The sequence below is a fragment of the Amblyomma americanum genome, chromosome 7 (genome assembly GCF_052857255.1).
Source record: "Amblyomma americanum isolate KBUSLIRL-KWMA chromosome 7, ASM5285725v1, whole genome shotgun sequence".
In the NCBI taxonomy this organism is placed as follows: Eukaryota; Metazoa; Arthropoda; class Arachnida; order Ixodida; family Ixodidae; genus Amblyomma; species Amblyomma americanum.
In genome coordinates, this window is record NC_135503.1 from 91,717,939 (window position 1) to 91,732,594 (window position 14,656).

Genomic DNA, 14,656 nt, shown 5'->3' on the forward strand with positions numbered 1-14,656 from the left:
CTGGTGTCCGCCGATGTGAGACATACTCGGCCATTTCCTTTCCCCAACAACCAATTATGAATTATCATTTACGCACATGCTTTGTCGACTACTGATCCGGAGTTCCCGGGTTCGAACCCGACCGCGGCGGCTGCGTTTTTATGGAGGAAAAACGCTAAGGCGCCCGTATGCTGTGCGATGTCAGTGCACGTTAAAGATACCCATTTGGTCGAAATTATTCCTGAGACCTCCACTACGGCACCTCTTTCTTCTTTCACTCCCTCCTTTGTCCCTTCCTTTACGGCGCGGTTCTGGTGTCCGCCGATGTGAGACAGATACTCGGCCATTTCCTTTCCCCAACAACCAATTATGAATTATCATTTACGCATCTGCTTTGTCGAACCGCAAACTGTCGTTTCATGTATGCAAAGCTTAAAGCGTAGGGGTTGGAAGGTGTGAATTTGGACGCTGTCTCTCGCCGATAAGTCGCAAGCTACCGCTCTGAAAGATGGTCCGAACATACACAGATACGAATATTTTTATTCAAACCACGCCGCTGACTCCAGCCACTGCTGTAAAAAGCAAACTCTGGCGTGGTATCCAATCATTACACACTGAAGCGCTGGCCTATTTCCAAATGGGACAGCTCGGATGCTTGAATCGACGCCGACGGGCGTGCTTTAGGTGGAGGTGCTCGTCCCGGTCGCTCGTGTGCGCGAACAGCTTCTCGCAGAAGCCGCGCACGAAGTCTCCTCCCGCACTGCGGAAGCGCCATAGAGCGGCGGCTGCACTGGCGGATTCAGCACTGAACTTCAGAGCTGCTCCTTGTTGTGAGTACCAATGTGCAGGGCCATTGTTGTTCTGCTCTTGCACGGTTGCTGGCGCATGCAGCATACCGGGATGGAGAAGAGGGAGGCGTCGTAGCTATCATTCTCGTACCCTTCGTGGGCTACGGGCCTGGTCGGAAGTTGGAAGTCGACTCGGCAATCCCAGCATTCGTCGATGGTCTGCACCCCAGGCGGCAGGACGTCCTGGAGCCGCCTTCTGCGCCGGGACATGTGGAGTTGCTGCATGGATAAGGAAGGGGAGTTGAACGGTATGCACGGAATAGGTTCGCGTTCACTCGTAGTTACTGTTCCCATGTCAAATGTGCGATGATCCAGTGCTGCATGTTCCGAGCGCGGACATTGTTCCAAAGGTCCCATCCTTCATTAAGAGGCAATGCTCCCGCTCACTCATAATGTTCTTTGCAAAAAAAAAATGTGTGTGGTTTCACGTGCCTTGAACCTACTCTTACGAGCGAAAGCTCTCCAGTGAAAAATTTTAAAAAATGAAAAATGAAAATTGCTTTTTTGGGAAAGGAAATCGAGCAGTATCTCAGATATCGGCGGACATCTGGACCGCGCCGTAAGGAAGGGATAAAAGAGGGAGTGAAAGAAGAGAGGAAACAAGAGGTGCCGTAGTGGAGGGCTCCGGAATAATTTCGACCACCTGGGGATCTTTAACGTGCACTGACATCGCACAGCCAGCACGCGGTCGCCTTTGCGTTTCGCCTCCATCGAAACGCGGCCGCCGCGGTCGGGTTTGAACCCGGGAACTCCAGATCAATACCCGAGCGCCCTAACAACTGAGCCACCGCGACGGTCCAGTCTGAAATCATATGTCATCGTAATCAAAGGCCGAGGTCAGGTACCCAACGGTCATAGCCATATGGTCACTTGGTCACACTACCATACTTTAGGCCATAACACCGCGCATTTACGTTCGGTTTGACCTTGTAAGGCATTGAAGGTGATTGAAGAAAAGTTGAGCTCTCGCTCTAAAACCATTCTTAAAGTTCTAAAATCTTTATTAGAGCTAATCTATCACTGGAATGGTGTGCCAGAATATGAGGTTATCAGTATTGTTCATGAAAACTCGCCGAAAAATGTGTACAAGCGTTTAGCATTGAGCACTGGCTCAGCTCAGCGGTCAAAGCTACAGCCGTTTGCAACCCAGCTAAGAGCTCTGTAAATGACATTGATCAGTTACGCGTTACATCAAAATATACAAACGTTAGCGCAAAATAACACAATCACAAGAACGGTGGATAGGACAACGCGCTTGGGAACAGGAAGCGCGTTGTTCTGTCCACCGTTCTTGAAATTGTGTCTTATTATGCGCTAAACGATTGTACATAGAACTATGCACCGACTAGCCCAGCGACAAGTTCTACTTGAGTACATCAAAATAAATTGTCAAAAGACCAGGGGCCGGATTGCGCAACTGTCAATAAGCAAAGTTGTCAAAAACTTGTCAAAAATGTGTCAATTAGCCTCCCTCCTATTGGTCGGTCATGGCCGGCAGCCTTATTGCTTTTTTGCGTCATGGGCGGCTGCAGGTTACGTCACGGATGTGGCAGAAGTGGTGACGTTGAACACCTAATTATGAAGACGCTAGTTCACTGTTCTTTGTGACAGTCTCGAGGCAGTCAATTTGACCGTTGCGTTTTTGACAGAAAATGGCGGCGTACATACGTGGCGATACGACTGAGCCAGCTGCGCCAGCGCGAGCAACGGCGAAGAAGGCCGCACGAAGACGCGTTTCGTTTGATTTGCCAGACGAGCTGTTTCGATGCCTTTTTCGACTGGAGAAGCAGACGGTGGAGTGGCTATGCGACGAAGTCGCCGATGAACTGGGAGGTGCTCGTGCGAGCGCGTTGTCGGTGCTATGTGTACTGCGGTTCTTTGCTACCGGCAGCTTTCAAGCTGCCGTTGATAATGAGGTGTAAGTCTGCATCGGACAACCGACGGTGAGCAAATGCGTACAGCGGGTGTTGGAGGTAATTTGTAAAGTTAGTGCGCAGAAGGGGTGGGTTCCGTCGTCACCTCTGTGACACACAGCTACGTATAAATAAGACACGCTTACGCTGGCAAGTACTTTATTTTTCCCAGCAAATGGCACTTCGTGGTCGTCTTCTGTTTCCCAAGGGTAAAGAAACAAACAACCACTCGTCACATACTACAACACCTCACCTTTTGGCATTTTTGTCATCGATCGAAAGAGCCGAACAACACAGACTTCAACAAGTTGTCTTCGTCGATTTCGTTCCGTGCGCTCCTTGCAGGTTCGCTCGGCAGGCACGTAGCCTTCACTGCATTCGTTCACATTTTTCTGCGCACTTAGGTCAACCGCACAGTAGCTTCATTTCTGGCGCCACGTAAAAAAACAATAACACGGCGTGGAATCGGCTGTATTCGTGCAAAGCGGCTTCACCTTTTACCGCTATCAGCGCTCCCCCGCGGCAGCAGAAGTTACCCACCAGCCAATTCATTAGGACAACTTCGAGCGTTTTTTGTTTTGCTTCATATTTTTTGAACACAATGTTTTGGCAAGATAAAATATCGGTTATTTTGATCGCTGCGTATGCCATAGGTATTTTTACAAAAATTTAGCAGACGGCCCCTCGCAGTGCAAATAAATGCTCTAGGGGCGCGATAACCCTCGGCTGCCGCTAGAGCTACGAAGATAGTCACACAAGATCAGGTAGTCTACAGTGACGCCACTCTGTACCCGTGGACTCGTAGCCAAAGCATCAAGAAAACGGTATCGGTGGTCACAGCAAAGGAGGGTGGCCTCATCAGCGGCACATCCACGAGAGATGGGACGATAACTGAGGCAGAGGAGATCGCCGTAGCTTTAGCGGCAGCCGAGGGTTATCGCACCAACAAATCTCTCACAATCATAACAGATTCCCAAGAAGCGTGCAGACGCTACATGGTAGGAAGAATCAACAAGAAAGAACTAAGGATTCTCTTGAAAACGCAGCGAACCAACAAAAAGATCCAACATAGGATCTACTGGGTACCAGGACACGCCGGAGTCGAAGGCAATCTGAAGGCGGACAAGCTAGCTCGCGAGCTTACTATCCGAGCTGGTGCGTCAAACGCCTCGGACGGCCCGGAGATAAAGGTAGAGCTCACGTATGCAGCTATCCTCAACCTCATCAAAGGCAGAATACGCAAATATCCCCAGCCGCATCTTCTGCTAATACAATATGAAGCGACATGGAGAAGACTCCAAACAGGAACCTTCCACAACCTTCACATTCTACATAAGATGTATCCGGAGCAGTATAGGGATACATGTCCGTGGTGCGGGGTAACCCCCACGCTGTATGATATCACATGGGAATGCATACACAATGTAGCTTTCCGAGGTAACAAAGAGCCAAATGCGGAGCAGTGGCAGGACCGGCTAACCAGCAGCCAGCTCAAGGTACAAAAAGACCTAGTGAGCCACGCATGCCGGATAACAGTGGTGCCTTGGACTAGAGCCCCAACCACGGTCAGCCTGGAAGACATCGGCAATCTTCGGGCAAGCAGCAAGACTCCTTTATTAGAGCACTAAAGCTTATTCACTCACTCACTCTAGGGGCGCCGCCCTGCTGTAGGCTTATTGGCTGATTCCTCGTTGCGGCACGCGGTGACGTCTCATCGTTTCGTCATTTTGACTTCAATGTCAATAACTTTCGGCAGAATTTGTGACAGTTGCGTAATACGGCCCCAGGAATGGCGGTACAAAAATTTGCTGCGATTTAGCTACTGCATGAACCTGGTTGGAGAACGAGAGGTGGGGTGTATCGGGCAAGTAGACGCGATTAGGTGTCTGTAACGTTGAGCGCGTTCCGCACAGTAGATGGGCAGCACGCCCACCTTGCCACCTGCAGGGGGCAGCTAAATTAATGGTTGATCACGAGAGATTGGTCACCCAGTAAACGCTGCGGCCTATTGCTGCAGGGCCGCGTATCTATATACCACAACGTTGTCAGCGCAAATGCATTCAGCCCACATCTCTCTCACCAACGTCAAGTACCTCAAAGCGAGATTGAGGCATCCACTGACCCATGGAGCCAGTTATGCGCCCTTCCGTTCCTCAAAATCATCGGTGTAGAACGTTGTCAACGCCAACGCCAATGAACACTGAACGCAGACAGCCTATAGAAACACAGGCGCGGCTGAATGACGTTATAGCTATCACGTGGTTTTTCTGTTGAACGTGAAATTTGCGCAGACAGCGAAGAAGCTACGAAATGAAATGAATCTGCTGCACATGTAGTAGGAACGCCGGTACTATAATCTGTCGCGGGGTAATGACGCCCATTAGACCCACATTGGACGCTGCTCGAGCAAAGAGCAGGGTGGTCGGCCAAGACGTTCTGTTCCGAAGGCTTCTGCGCTTATCGCCTAACACCTCATTTCAGTGTTATCTATGCAAGCCCCTTCGTAGCTTGGCTTCGTATCATAGGTCAAACTGCGATAACGGCCAGCGGAAATTTTTCCTGAGCATACCATCGTTTGCCCCGCCGCGGTGGCTCAGTGGTTAGGCGCTCGACTACTGATCCGGAGTTCCCGGGTTCGAACCCGACGCGGCGGCTGCGTTTTTATGGAGGAAAAACGCTAAGGCGCCCGTGTGCTGTGCGATGTCAGTGCACGTTAAAGATCCCCAGGCGGTCGAAATTATTCCGGAGCCCTCCACTACGGCACCTACCTCTTCCTTTCTTCTTTCACTCCCTCCTTTATCCCTTCCCTTACGGCGCGGTTCAGGTGTCCAACGATATATGAGACAGATACTGCGCCATTTCCTTTCCCCCAAAACCAATTATTATCATTATTATTCATACCATCGTGAATGAACAGCTCAGCCTGCGAGCGCTATCTGGGCCGGCACACCTATTCATGAAAATGAAAATTCGTTTTGGGGAAAGGAAATGGCGCAGTATCTGTCTCACATATCTGCGGACACCTGAAAAGTGCCGTAATAGAAGCGATAAAGGAGGGAGCGAAAGAAGAAGGGAAAAAACAGGTGCTGTAGTGGTGGGCTCCGGAATAATTTCGACCACCTGGGGATCTTTAACGTGCACTGACATAGCACAGCACACGGGCGCCTTTGCATTTCGCCTCCATCTAAACGCTCCCGCCGCGGTCCGCTTCATCGTTGTTCTAGAATATTTTTAAGAAAATGGCTTTGGTCCTGCCTCTCTGTTCTTATCTGACACACTTAACCTTGATACGCTAAATAGGCCGTGCATACATGAAAACGGAGCGTGGGCATTTATGCGTCTACACTCTGTTCAGCTGCTCTTTCTGAGAAATGAAAGCTGCAGTCGTCAATGAGACAACTACGACCTGTGCTTCGTGCGGAACGACTGCAGACTATCCGCGCTCGCGATGGATCTGGCACGACTGCCTTCGGACTTCGTCGCCTGAGGCTAATACACGCCGGGCGACCGGCAGGCGCTTTCGCGTCCGGTGGAATTGTCTACGGTTATCGGAAGAATGTCGGGGCTTACCTCTACAAAGGACAAGCCGGAGTCGAAGCTGTCCGCAGTCTGCCCGTGTCTCGCTTCAGTCTCCGCTATGGAAGGACGCCTGGTGGAAACGAGGGAACGGGTGAGCGGCGTGCCCATGTCACCGGTATTCTTGGAACAGTTGGGACCCGGCACCCCTGCGTCGCTGATGACGGTAGAACGACCTAGGTGGCAGCGGTCAGCGAGAATGGTAGGCTGGACGAGCGGCTACGAGCTCTGGGTCGAGGCACCCGGCAAATGGAGGCACGAGCACGACACGAGTAGACGGCGGTGATGGTGATGAACACGTGAACGGTATGACGTAATTCGCGAGCGATGCAAAAGGAGAAGAAATGCCACGTAGGCGAAGAGGAGGAGGCAGAGCTAAAAAAAGGTCATTAATGAAATGGCCATTATAGTCGCTTTTGCTATTAACAAAAATAAAATTTAAAACTGGTTCTTAAGAGAAGGAAATGGCGGAGTAATAATAATAATAATTGGATTTTTGGGAAAGGAAATAGCGCAGTATCTGTCTCATATATCGTTGCACACCTGAATCGCGCCGTAAGGGAAGGGATAAAGGAGGGAGTGAAAGAAGAAAGGAAGAAAGAGGTGCCGCAGTGGAGGACTCCAGAATAATTTCGACCACCTGGGGATCTTTAACGCGCACTGACATTGCACAGCACACGGGCGCCTTAGAGTTTTGCCTACATAAAAACAGCCCCCGCGGTCGGGCTCGAACACGGGAACTCCTGATCAGTAGCCGAGCGCCCTAACCACTGAGCCACCGCGGCGGGTAAAATGCCGGAGTAATTGTCTGACATCTCGGTGGACACCCGAACCATGCCGTAGTGGAAGGGAGGAAGGTGGGCAGAAAGAAGAAAGAAATATGTGCCATAGTGTAATGAAGGAGGAAAAACAATTTGAGAAAGAAATTCGTACTGATCCGGAATTCCCGTGTTCGAACCCGACCACGGCGGCTGCGTTTTTATGGAGGGAAAACGTTAAGGCGTCCGTGTGCTGTGCGATGTCAAAGCACGTGAAAGATCCCCAGGTGGTCGAAATTATTCCGGAGGCCTCCACTACGGCACCTCTTTCTTCCTTGCTTCTTTCACTCCCTTCTTTATCCCTTCCCTTACGGGGCGGTTCAGGTGTCCAACGATATATGAGACAGATACTGCGCCATTTCCTTTCCCCAAAAACCAATTATAAGAAATTCGGGGCTAGACCTGGCTCGCCCCTGAAAAAAATGAAAATTTGTTTTTGAGGAAAGGAAATGGCACAGTATCTGTCTCAGCTCTTGGTGGACACCCGAAGCGCAGCATTAAGGAAGGCATAAGGAAAGGAGTAAAAGAAAAAAAATTGGCAGTGGCTTAGCACAACTATTCCAGGATATACGTAGCCAGAGCTGCAGTTCCCCTCTGGTCTGATGGTAGTTAGTAAGGGGGTTTTTACTAAAATAATGATAAAAGGAAGGAAAAGATTTTTGCTAGCCCCGGCTACTGCCATCGATACTGAAGCACCTGAGCTGGGGCAGCGGAAATAAAGGATAGCAGGCAGAATGGAAAAATGAAATGAAAAAGGTGAGGGGACAGGAAGAGAGGATAGGTAATATACACAAACTACACTATAATCATGCAGTGTTCCGTGTACTTCTGTGTGTGCGTGGTTGGTTTAGGTTCGTTTATGGGGTTTGACGTTCCAAAGTAGCTCAGACTATGGGGGACGCCGTAGTACAGGGCTCTGTATAATTTCGACCACCTGGGGATCTCTCGCGTGCACTGACGTCGCACAGCACAGGGGCGACTTTTGCGTTTTGCCTCCGAAGATATGACGGCGCGAACACGACGGAAATGAACAAAGAATACGCGGCTTCGCTGGATAGGATCGAGCCTGCTTCTTCCTTGTGATCGAGCGCTTTGAACAGGCTGCACCTACCGGTATCATTGTGCACGCAACATGATCGCGTTATTGATGGTAGGAGAGATTATCCGATAAGTTTGAATCACATCAGACAGATAAATTTCATTGTTATGTGAATCACATTTGACATCATATACGTGTGGTTTACAAACTCACGATCTGGTATGTAACACGTGAAGAAGAAGAGCGTGTAAGCATTCAGCACGCCTCTGCTACCGGCGCAGCTTTTATACCCCTCAGCCACCGATGGCTGCGCCCTCTGCGTCTCGCGCATATCTCGTCACGTGACCCCTCAGGCGCAGTAGGTTTCGGCGGGGCCTCGTTGCACTGCTACAGGCGGAGCAGTAAGAACACAACTAAGGATTTGCGTGGGCTATTGGCTATTGCTGATTAATGCTCTGCCGCTTCTTCCGCGCCCAGGCAGCAATGTTTCTCTTTAACAGAATGCGCTCTTCATTTCGAAGCACCAGCTCCTCTCAATGCGATATCTATCTGGTCCGATTTCTAAGTCTCGTTTTCGAGCAATGAGCGCTTCGTGTTGTACTTCCTTTTCCCTTGTCCGGACCCCGTAAAGTATCTGTTACGGGTCCAATTGGACTTATTTTTGGAAATGTGGAGGAAAGTTTGAAGGATGCTTCACTCCCGCCACCGGTTGGCCCGGTATTGCACTACCTCCGGGGTCGGCCTTGTCTTTAGCGCGTCTTTTCTATCCCATCTTTCAACTCTCCTACTTTCTGCACGTGGTAGCGATTGTGGTTCGTCTTGAGCCAGTGAGCAGGCCTGAGCACTTTCCTTTTCTTTCTTCCTGGCAACAACAGACAGACAGACAGACAGACAGACAGACAGACAGACAGACAGACAGACAGACAGACAGACAGACAGACAGACAGACAGACAGACAGACAGACTTCCTTTCAGCAACTTCAGTCAGTAAGAGCGTCGGAACCCACCTTAATTAGTCAGAGCTTTTCCGTGCATTCGCCTAGTGGCAGTTGATCGTCTAAAAGTCCCATGTACTTTGGTCTCTATTTGGTGGAGACCACTTCGTATACTGCTGCTGGCAAAGAAAAAAAGTTTGCTGTGGGCTGAACCTGGTTAGCGAGAGAAAGCTGTGATGTATCGGCAAGTAGACGCGGCTTGGCCTCTGACCTTGAGTGCGTTCCGCGCACTGCATTTGCAACGCGCCCACCCTGACAGGTAGCGGTTAAATTAATGGTTGATAGCGAGAGGTTGGTCAGCCAAGGAACGCTGTGGCTTACCGCTGCAGTGGCGCGTTGCTCGCACAACGTTGCCTCTGCCACAATGTTGTCAGCGCTAATGCATGCAGCCCACATCTCTCTCTCTCACCACCGGCACGTACCTCAAAGCGTGATGGAGGCGTCCACTGCCCCAGGGGGCCAGTCCTTTCCTCTTAATCATCGAATTCTAGAGCGGTGTCAACGCCAACGCCAATGAACACAAAGAACGCCGAGGGTCTATAGCTTCCGTGCCGCGTTTCTGCTACAACATTGTGAACGCCAACGCATGCAGCGCACGTCTGACTACCGAGCGCGACTGAGGTTTCCGCCGTCCCAGGGGGCCAGTTATGCGCCTTTCCTTTGCTTTCGAAGAAAACTGAAATTTGTTTTGTTGCGAAAACAGCACTACGCCAGCCAGGCAGCCAGCTCGGCTCGTCGCGTGGTCGCACTTCAGCCGTCTGCAGTGGCCCACGAACGACCTTCAGCCACCATTGCCTATAGCAACGCCGCAGCCGCGCTCCAACGGATGGTGCCGCTCGCTCCACCAGATGTGCTCCCCTGGGGTAGAGGGAGAGGAGGTGTCGCCTCGCGGGGTATATATGAGCTTCGCCTCAGTGGATTCGCTCAGGCCTCTCCCCATTAAAACGTAGCAATCCACCATGATATCTGACAATATATGCAGCGGGTCCTTAGACCAAAGATGAACTTATTTTCGGGAGAGAGAGAGAAACAACTTTATTGATTCGAGCTCGACGTCTGCTTACACGCCGTCGATGGGAGTGGTTCCCTCTTCACGGGACCCATATGCTTCCCTAGCCGCCTGGCCCCTGCAGATCTGGACGAGCTGGTCTTCCACGGCGGGGCTGGTTAGCAAGGTCTCCCATCGCCCGGTAAGGGAGGGTGAGGGATGGGGTGGGGTAGTGGGGCAGGTAAGAGGTGGGGGGATTTCCTTGTTGAAGTTACATACTCCAATGACATGTTGGAGCATGCCTAACCGCGCCTTGCAGAAATCACATTCCTTCTCGTACCTTTCCGGGTACATCTTGTTTTGAAGGTAAGGGTGCGGGAAGGATCCTGCCTGTATCTGCCTGTAGATCGCTTGCTGTTCTTTGGTAAGCGATTTGTGAGGATCGGGGTAACGTCGCCTCTCCGTCTTGTAATAGTTCGTAATGTCCTTATAAGTAATAATGGACTGTGGCTCACCTTCCTCTGCCCGGTATTCCATCTCTCGGGCGAACTGGTGGGCAAGTTGGTTGCCCTCCAGCCCAGAGTGAGCTGGTGTCCATATCAACTCAACTTTCCTTTCAGGAACGTCGCGTTTACTTTTGCGAATTCCTAGTGCTGCAAGGGACACCCACCCCTTTCTGTAACTGTTATACGCCTTTTGCGAGTCAGTGACAATTCTTCCCACTTTGGGCTGCGCGAGTGCTATCGCTATAGCGGCCTCGTCTGCCACCTCTGGAAAAGACGTCTCAATAGAGGCGCAGGTTACAAGCATATCCCGCGTCGTAACTGCCAGCGTGGTTTTCGATGAAAACTTGGGTAATGAAGCGTCTGTGAAGAGAGTGACGCCCTGTTCTTCTATTTGATCTAATGTCTCCGTCAAAGCTGCTATACGAGCCGCTCTGCGGCCGTCGTTACGACCCGGCCTCATGTTTCGAGGCAGCGGTTTACACTAGATTTTATGCGCCCACAACCTGGGTAACGGTCCCGTTTCCTTCCGGTCTGCCTCTTGCCAGCGCAACTTGGCAAAAACGCGACGTCCCGCCGAAGTTTGACTGAGCCGGACTCTTTGATTAGACAGATGAGCTTCTATTAACTCTTCAACGTTGTTGTGCTTGGCCATGCCGAGAAGCTTGTCGGTCGAGGAATGCGTCGGTATGCCCAGCGCCATCTTGGTTGCCTTGCGTATAATAACGTTCAACTGGTCCTGGTCTTTCTTGAGTAACTTCAGGTACGGCGCCGCGTAAACGATGCGCGACGTCACGAAGGCCTGAACGAGCGTCAGTGCATCGTCCTCCTTGAATCCTCTTTTTCTGTTCGTTACTCTTCTGATCATGTGCGAAATTTGTTCCGTTGAAACCTTGATCTTGTCTATCGACGCCCCCGCCTTGCCGTTGTTCTGGAATATGGCACCCAGAATACTTGCTTGCGTGGTTGGCGTTATGTTCGCCCCATCGATGGTGATGCGGATGTTCTCTTGGTCTCCTTGCTTTCTTCTGGGCTTGATGACGAGTAACTCCGACTTCTGGGGCGAGCAACTGAGGCCGCACGATTGAGCGAACTCGTGCACGGTCTTTTCCACTCTCTGAAGGGTCTCCTCCATCCAACTATCCGACCCTGCCCTCGACGTCCACACGGTGATATCGTCTGCGTAAAGAGCGTGATCTGTGCCCTCTATGTCTTGAAGCAAAGTCGGGAGAGGGAGGAGTGCCAGGTTGAAGAGAAGCGGCGAAAGAGCCGACCCTTGCGGGGTGCCTCTGTCTCCCAGGGCTATTGGTTTCGACTTCTCCTCTCCAATTTTGATTGTTGCCGTTCTGTTGGTTAAGAAATCATGCACATACTTGAAGGTGCGCTTCCCGCACCCCGTTTGACGCAGGTTACGGAGGATACTTTCGTGTGTGACGTTATCGAAGGCCCCCTTTAGATCGATCGCCAGGATAGCTCTTGGTGTATGAGGCTTCGCTTGCTTGATAACTAGCTCGTGTAGTTGCACCAAGACGTCTTGCGTGCTCAGGTGCCTCCGGAATCCGTACATAGTCGGTGGTAGCTGATCAGTGACGTCCAAATGTCTCTGTAGTCTCTTGAAAACCATACGCTCTACCACCTTCCCCACACACGACGTGAGGGAGATGGGGCGCAGGTTGTCGACGTGGGGTGGTTTCCCCGGCTTGGGAATGAAACGCACCTCCGCTTCTTTCCATTCTTTTGGTAACGAACCCTTCTCCCGGGACGCGTTGGCGAGGTTTAGCAGGAATATCGCGGAATGCTTGGCTTGAAGCACTCTGGCACGGGTCGGCCCGGTATTGCACTGCCTCCGGGATTGGCCTGGGGCATAACAGCGCGCGCCTTGTCTTTGCATCTTTGCTCTCCTATCCTTTAACTCTAATTTTTTATGCGAAGCATACTAGCCGCACAACCGAGCTCTTCCTTGCTGCGCCGCGCGCGGCCGCGTAGCTACCACTTGACCTACATCGGCGCACCACGTGATATGATGTCACAACAGCTGTGAAAGCTGGGGCTCAACTCGTGCGCTCGCTTGCGGACGCACAGCCTCCGCCGGCGGCCTAACTCCCGCTCCTACCACTAGGAGATACTGACGTCACGCAATTGTATAAAAGGCGACGCACTCGTTGAGTCAGTTGAGAGGGGGAGAAGGCTGTCTTCTCCGAGGAGCGCGCGCGCCCCTGCGCGCGCGTTCTTCCTTCTTCTTCTGAAACCCTACCTATCCTTCTCTCTATCTGCACGCCGGCAGTGGTTGTGGTGTTTTAACACCAGTCACAGGCCCGTGCATTTTCCTTTCCTCTTCCCCTTTCATCCACTTACTACTACTACTAAGTCAGTTGAGCAGCGAGATGTCGGCCAGGGAGAGGGCGGCTCGCCAGACCGAAAAGCGCAAGTTACAAACAGCCACGGAAACGGGAGAAGAACGAGAAGTACGGCTTGCCAAGCGACGTATGCTTCGCATCCTAGGCTTAACCATAAGCTAAGCCAGGCCATTTTTTTCTCCTACTTTCAGCACGCGGCAGCGAGCGTGGTTCGGCTTGAGACAGTAGGCAGGCTCATGCACTTTCCTTTTCTTTCTTCCTATCAGCTACAGCACCAGTAGTCAGTGGATTCTAGTCGTTATGGAGAACGCGAAAGAGAGACAACGAAAGAACGAAGCCAGGAAGCGACAACGCGCTCAAGAGATGGCAGAAGAACGCGCCGCACAACTCGAGAAGCGCCGTAACAAAGATGCGGCTAGAAGTCGTGCCACGTCCCGGAGTGACTCTTCAACTGCGGAAGAGACCGGTCTGAGTTATCGAGAGCGTCGGAATGAGACGCTGCGTAGACGACGTGCCGAGGAAACGAAGCTTTCGCAATTCAACTAGGGTTAACCAGACCTAACCACACCCAATTTTATAAAATTGATTTTGAAGAAGGAAACGCGGCGGCCGCGTTTCGATGGAGGCGAAACGCTAAGGCACTCGTGTAATGTGCGATGTCGGTGCACTTTAAAGATCCCCATGTGGTCGAAATTATTCCAGTGCCCTCCACTACTGCACCTCTTTCCTACTTTATCCCTTACGGCGCAGTTCAGTTGTCCCCGATATGTGAAACAGATACTACTGCCCCATTTCCTTTTCCCAAAAACAAATTTTCAATTTTTGAAGCGAGAAGCTTGTCTACGCCTGCTTTTCCAGCCGTCCGAAGGGGCCGCAAGTTTGACCTTGAATGTAGCTAGAGGTCACGGGGGCCGCAAGTTTCACCTTGAATGTAGGTAGAGGTCAAACCATGAGCATAACTGGTGGTAGCCAGTTTCGACCCATGACGTCGGCTACAGCAGCAACACCAGCGGCTGTCACACCGTCTATCTCGACTTTGACCTTTGACCTTGACCTCCGGTCAAGCGGGAAACCGTCTCCCAGCATCGCATGCGCAGGTCATAACAGTGGGTTCTGCAGATACTGCGAACCCGCCGCGGTGGCTCAATGGTTAGGGCGCTCGGCTACTGATCCTGATTTCCCGGGTTCGAACCCGACCGCGGCGGCTGTTTTTATGAAGGCAGAACGCTAAGGCGCCCGTGTTCTGTGCGATGTCAGTGCACGTTAAAGATCCCCAAGTGGTCGAAATTATCCCGGAGCCCTCCACTACGGCACCTCTTTCTTCCTTTCTTCTTTCACTCCCTCCTTTCTCCCTTCCCTTACGGCGCGGTTCAGGTGCCCGACATATGAGACAAATACGCCATTTCCTTTCCCCGGGAAAACAATTATTATTGTATTATACTGCGTCATTTCCTTTCCCATAAAACCAATTATTATTATTAGAGAGATTTAGTTTCACGTACGTAGAGCTCTTACGGGTGACCAGTGCGCATGCGCAGAACGCAAAGGGTATGCGCGAGTCTCACGTACGTACGTGAGATTCGGATTTTTACGTTGCGGTCTCTGCGTTGCTTGCGTACGTAGCGTTGACAAACATGGCG

The 14,656-nt window shown here is 51.4% G+C and overlaps 1 protein-coding gene and 1 pseudogene across 1 annotated transcript; one reads left to right on the forward strand and one right to left on the reverse strand.

Annotated features, from left to right (window-relative positions):
- Positions 1–548: 548 nt before the first annotated feature.
- Positions 549–6,528, reverse strand: LOC144097330 (uncharacterized). Its single transcript, XM_077630068.1, has 2 exons — positions 6,311–6,528; positions 549–1,046 (listed from the first exon to the last, which is right to left on the reverse strand). Exons 1-2 carry the CDS (start codon positions 6,425–6,427, stop codon positions 792–794), a joined length of 372 nt encoding a protein of 123 aa, XP_077486194.1. The 5' UTR covers positions 6,428–6,528; the 3' UTR covers positions 549–791.
- Positions 6,529–8,774: 2,246 nt separating this feature from the next.
- On the forward strand, positions 8,775–8,924 carry LOC144099585 (U2 spliceosomal RNA; annotated as a pseudogene).
- Positions 8,925–14,656: the final 5,732 nt, after the last annotated feature.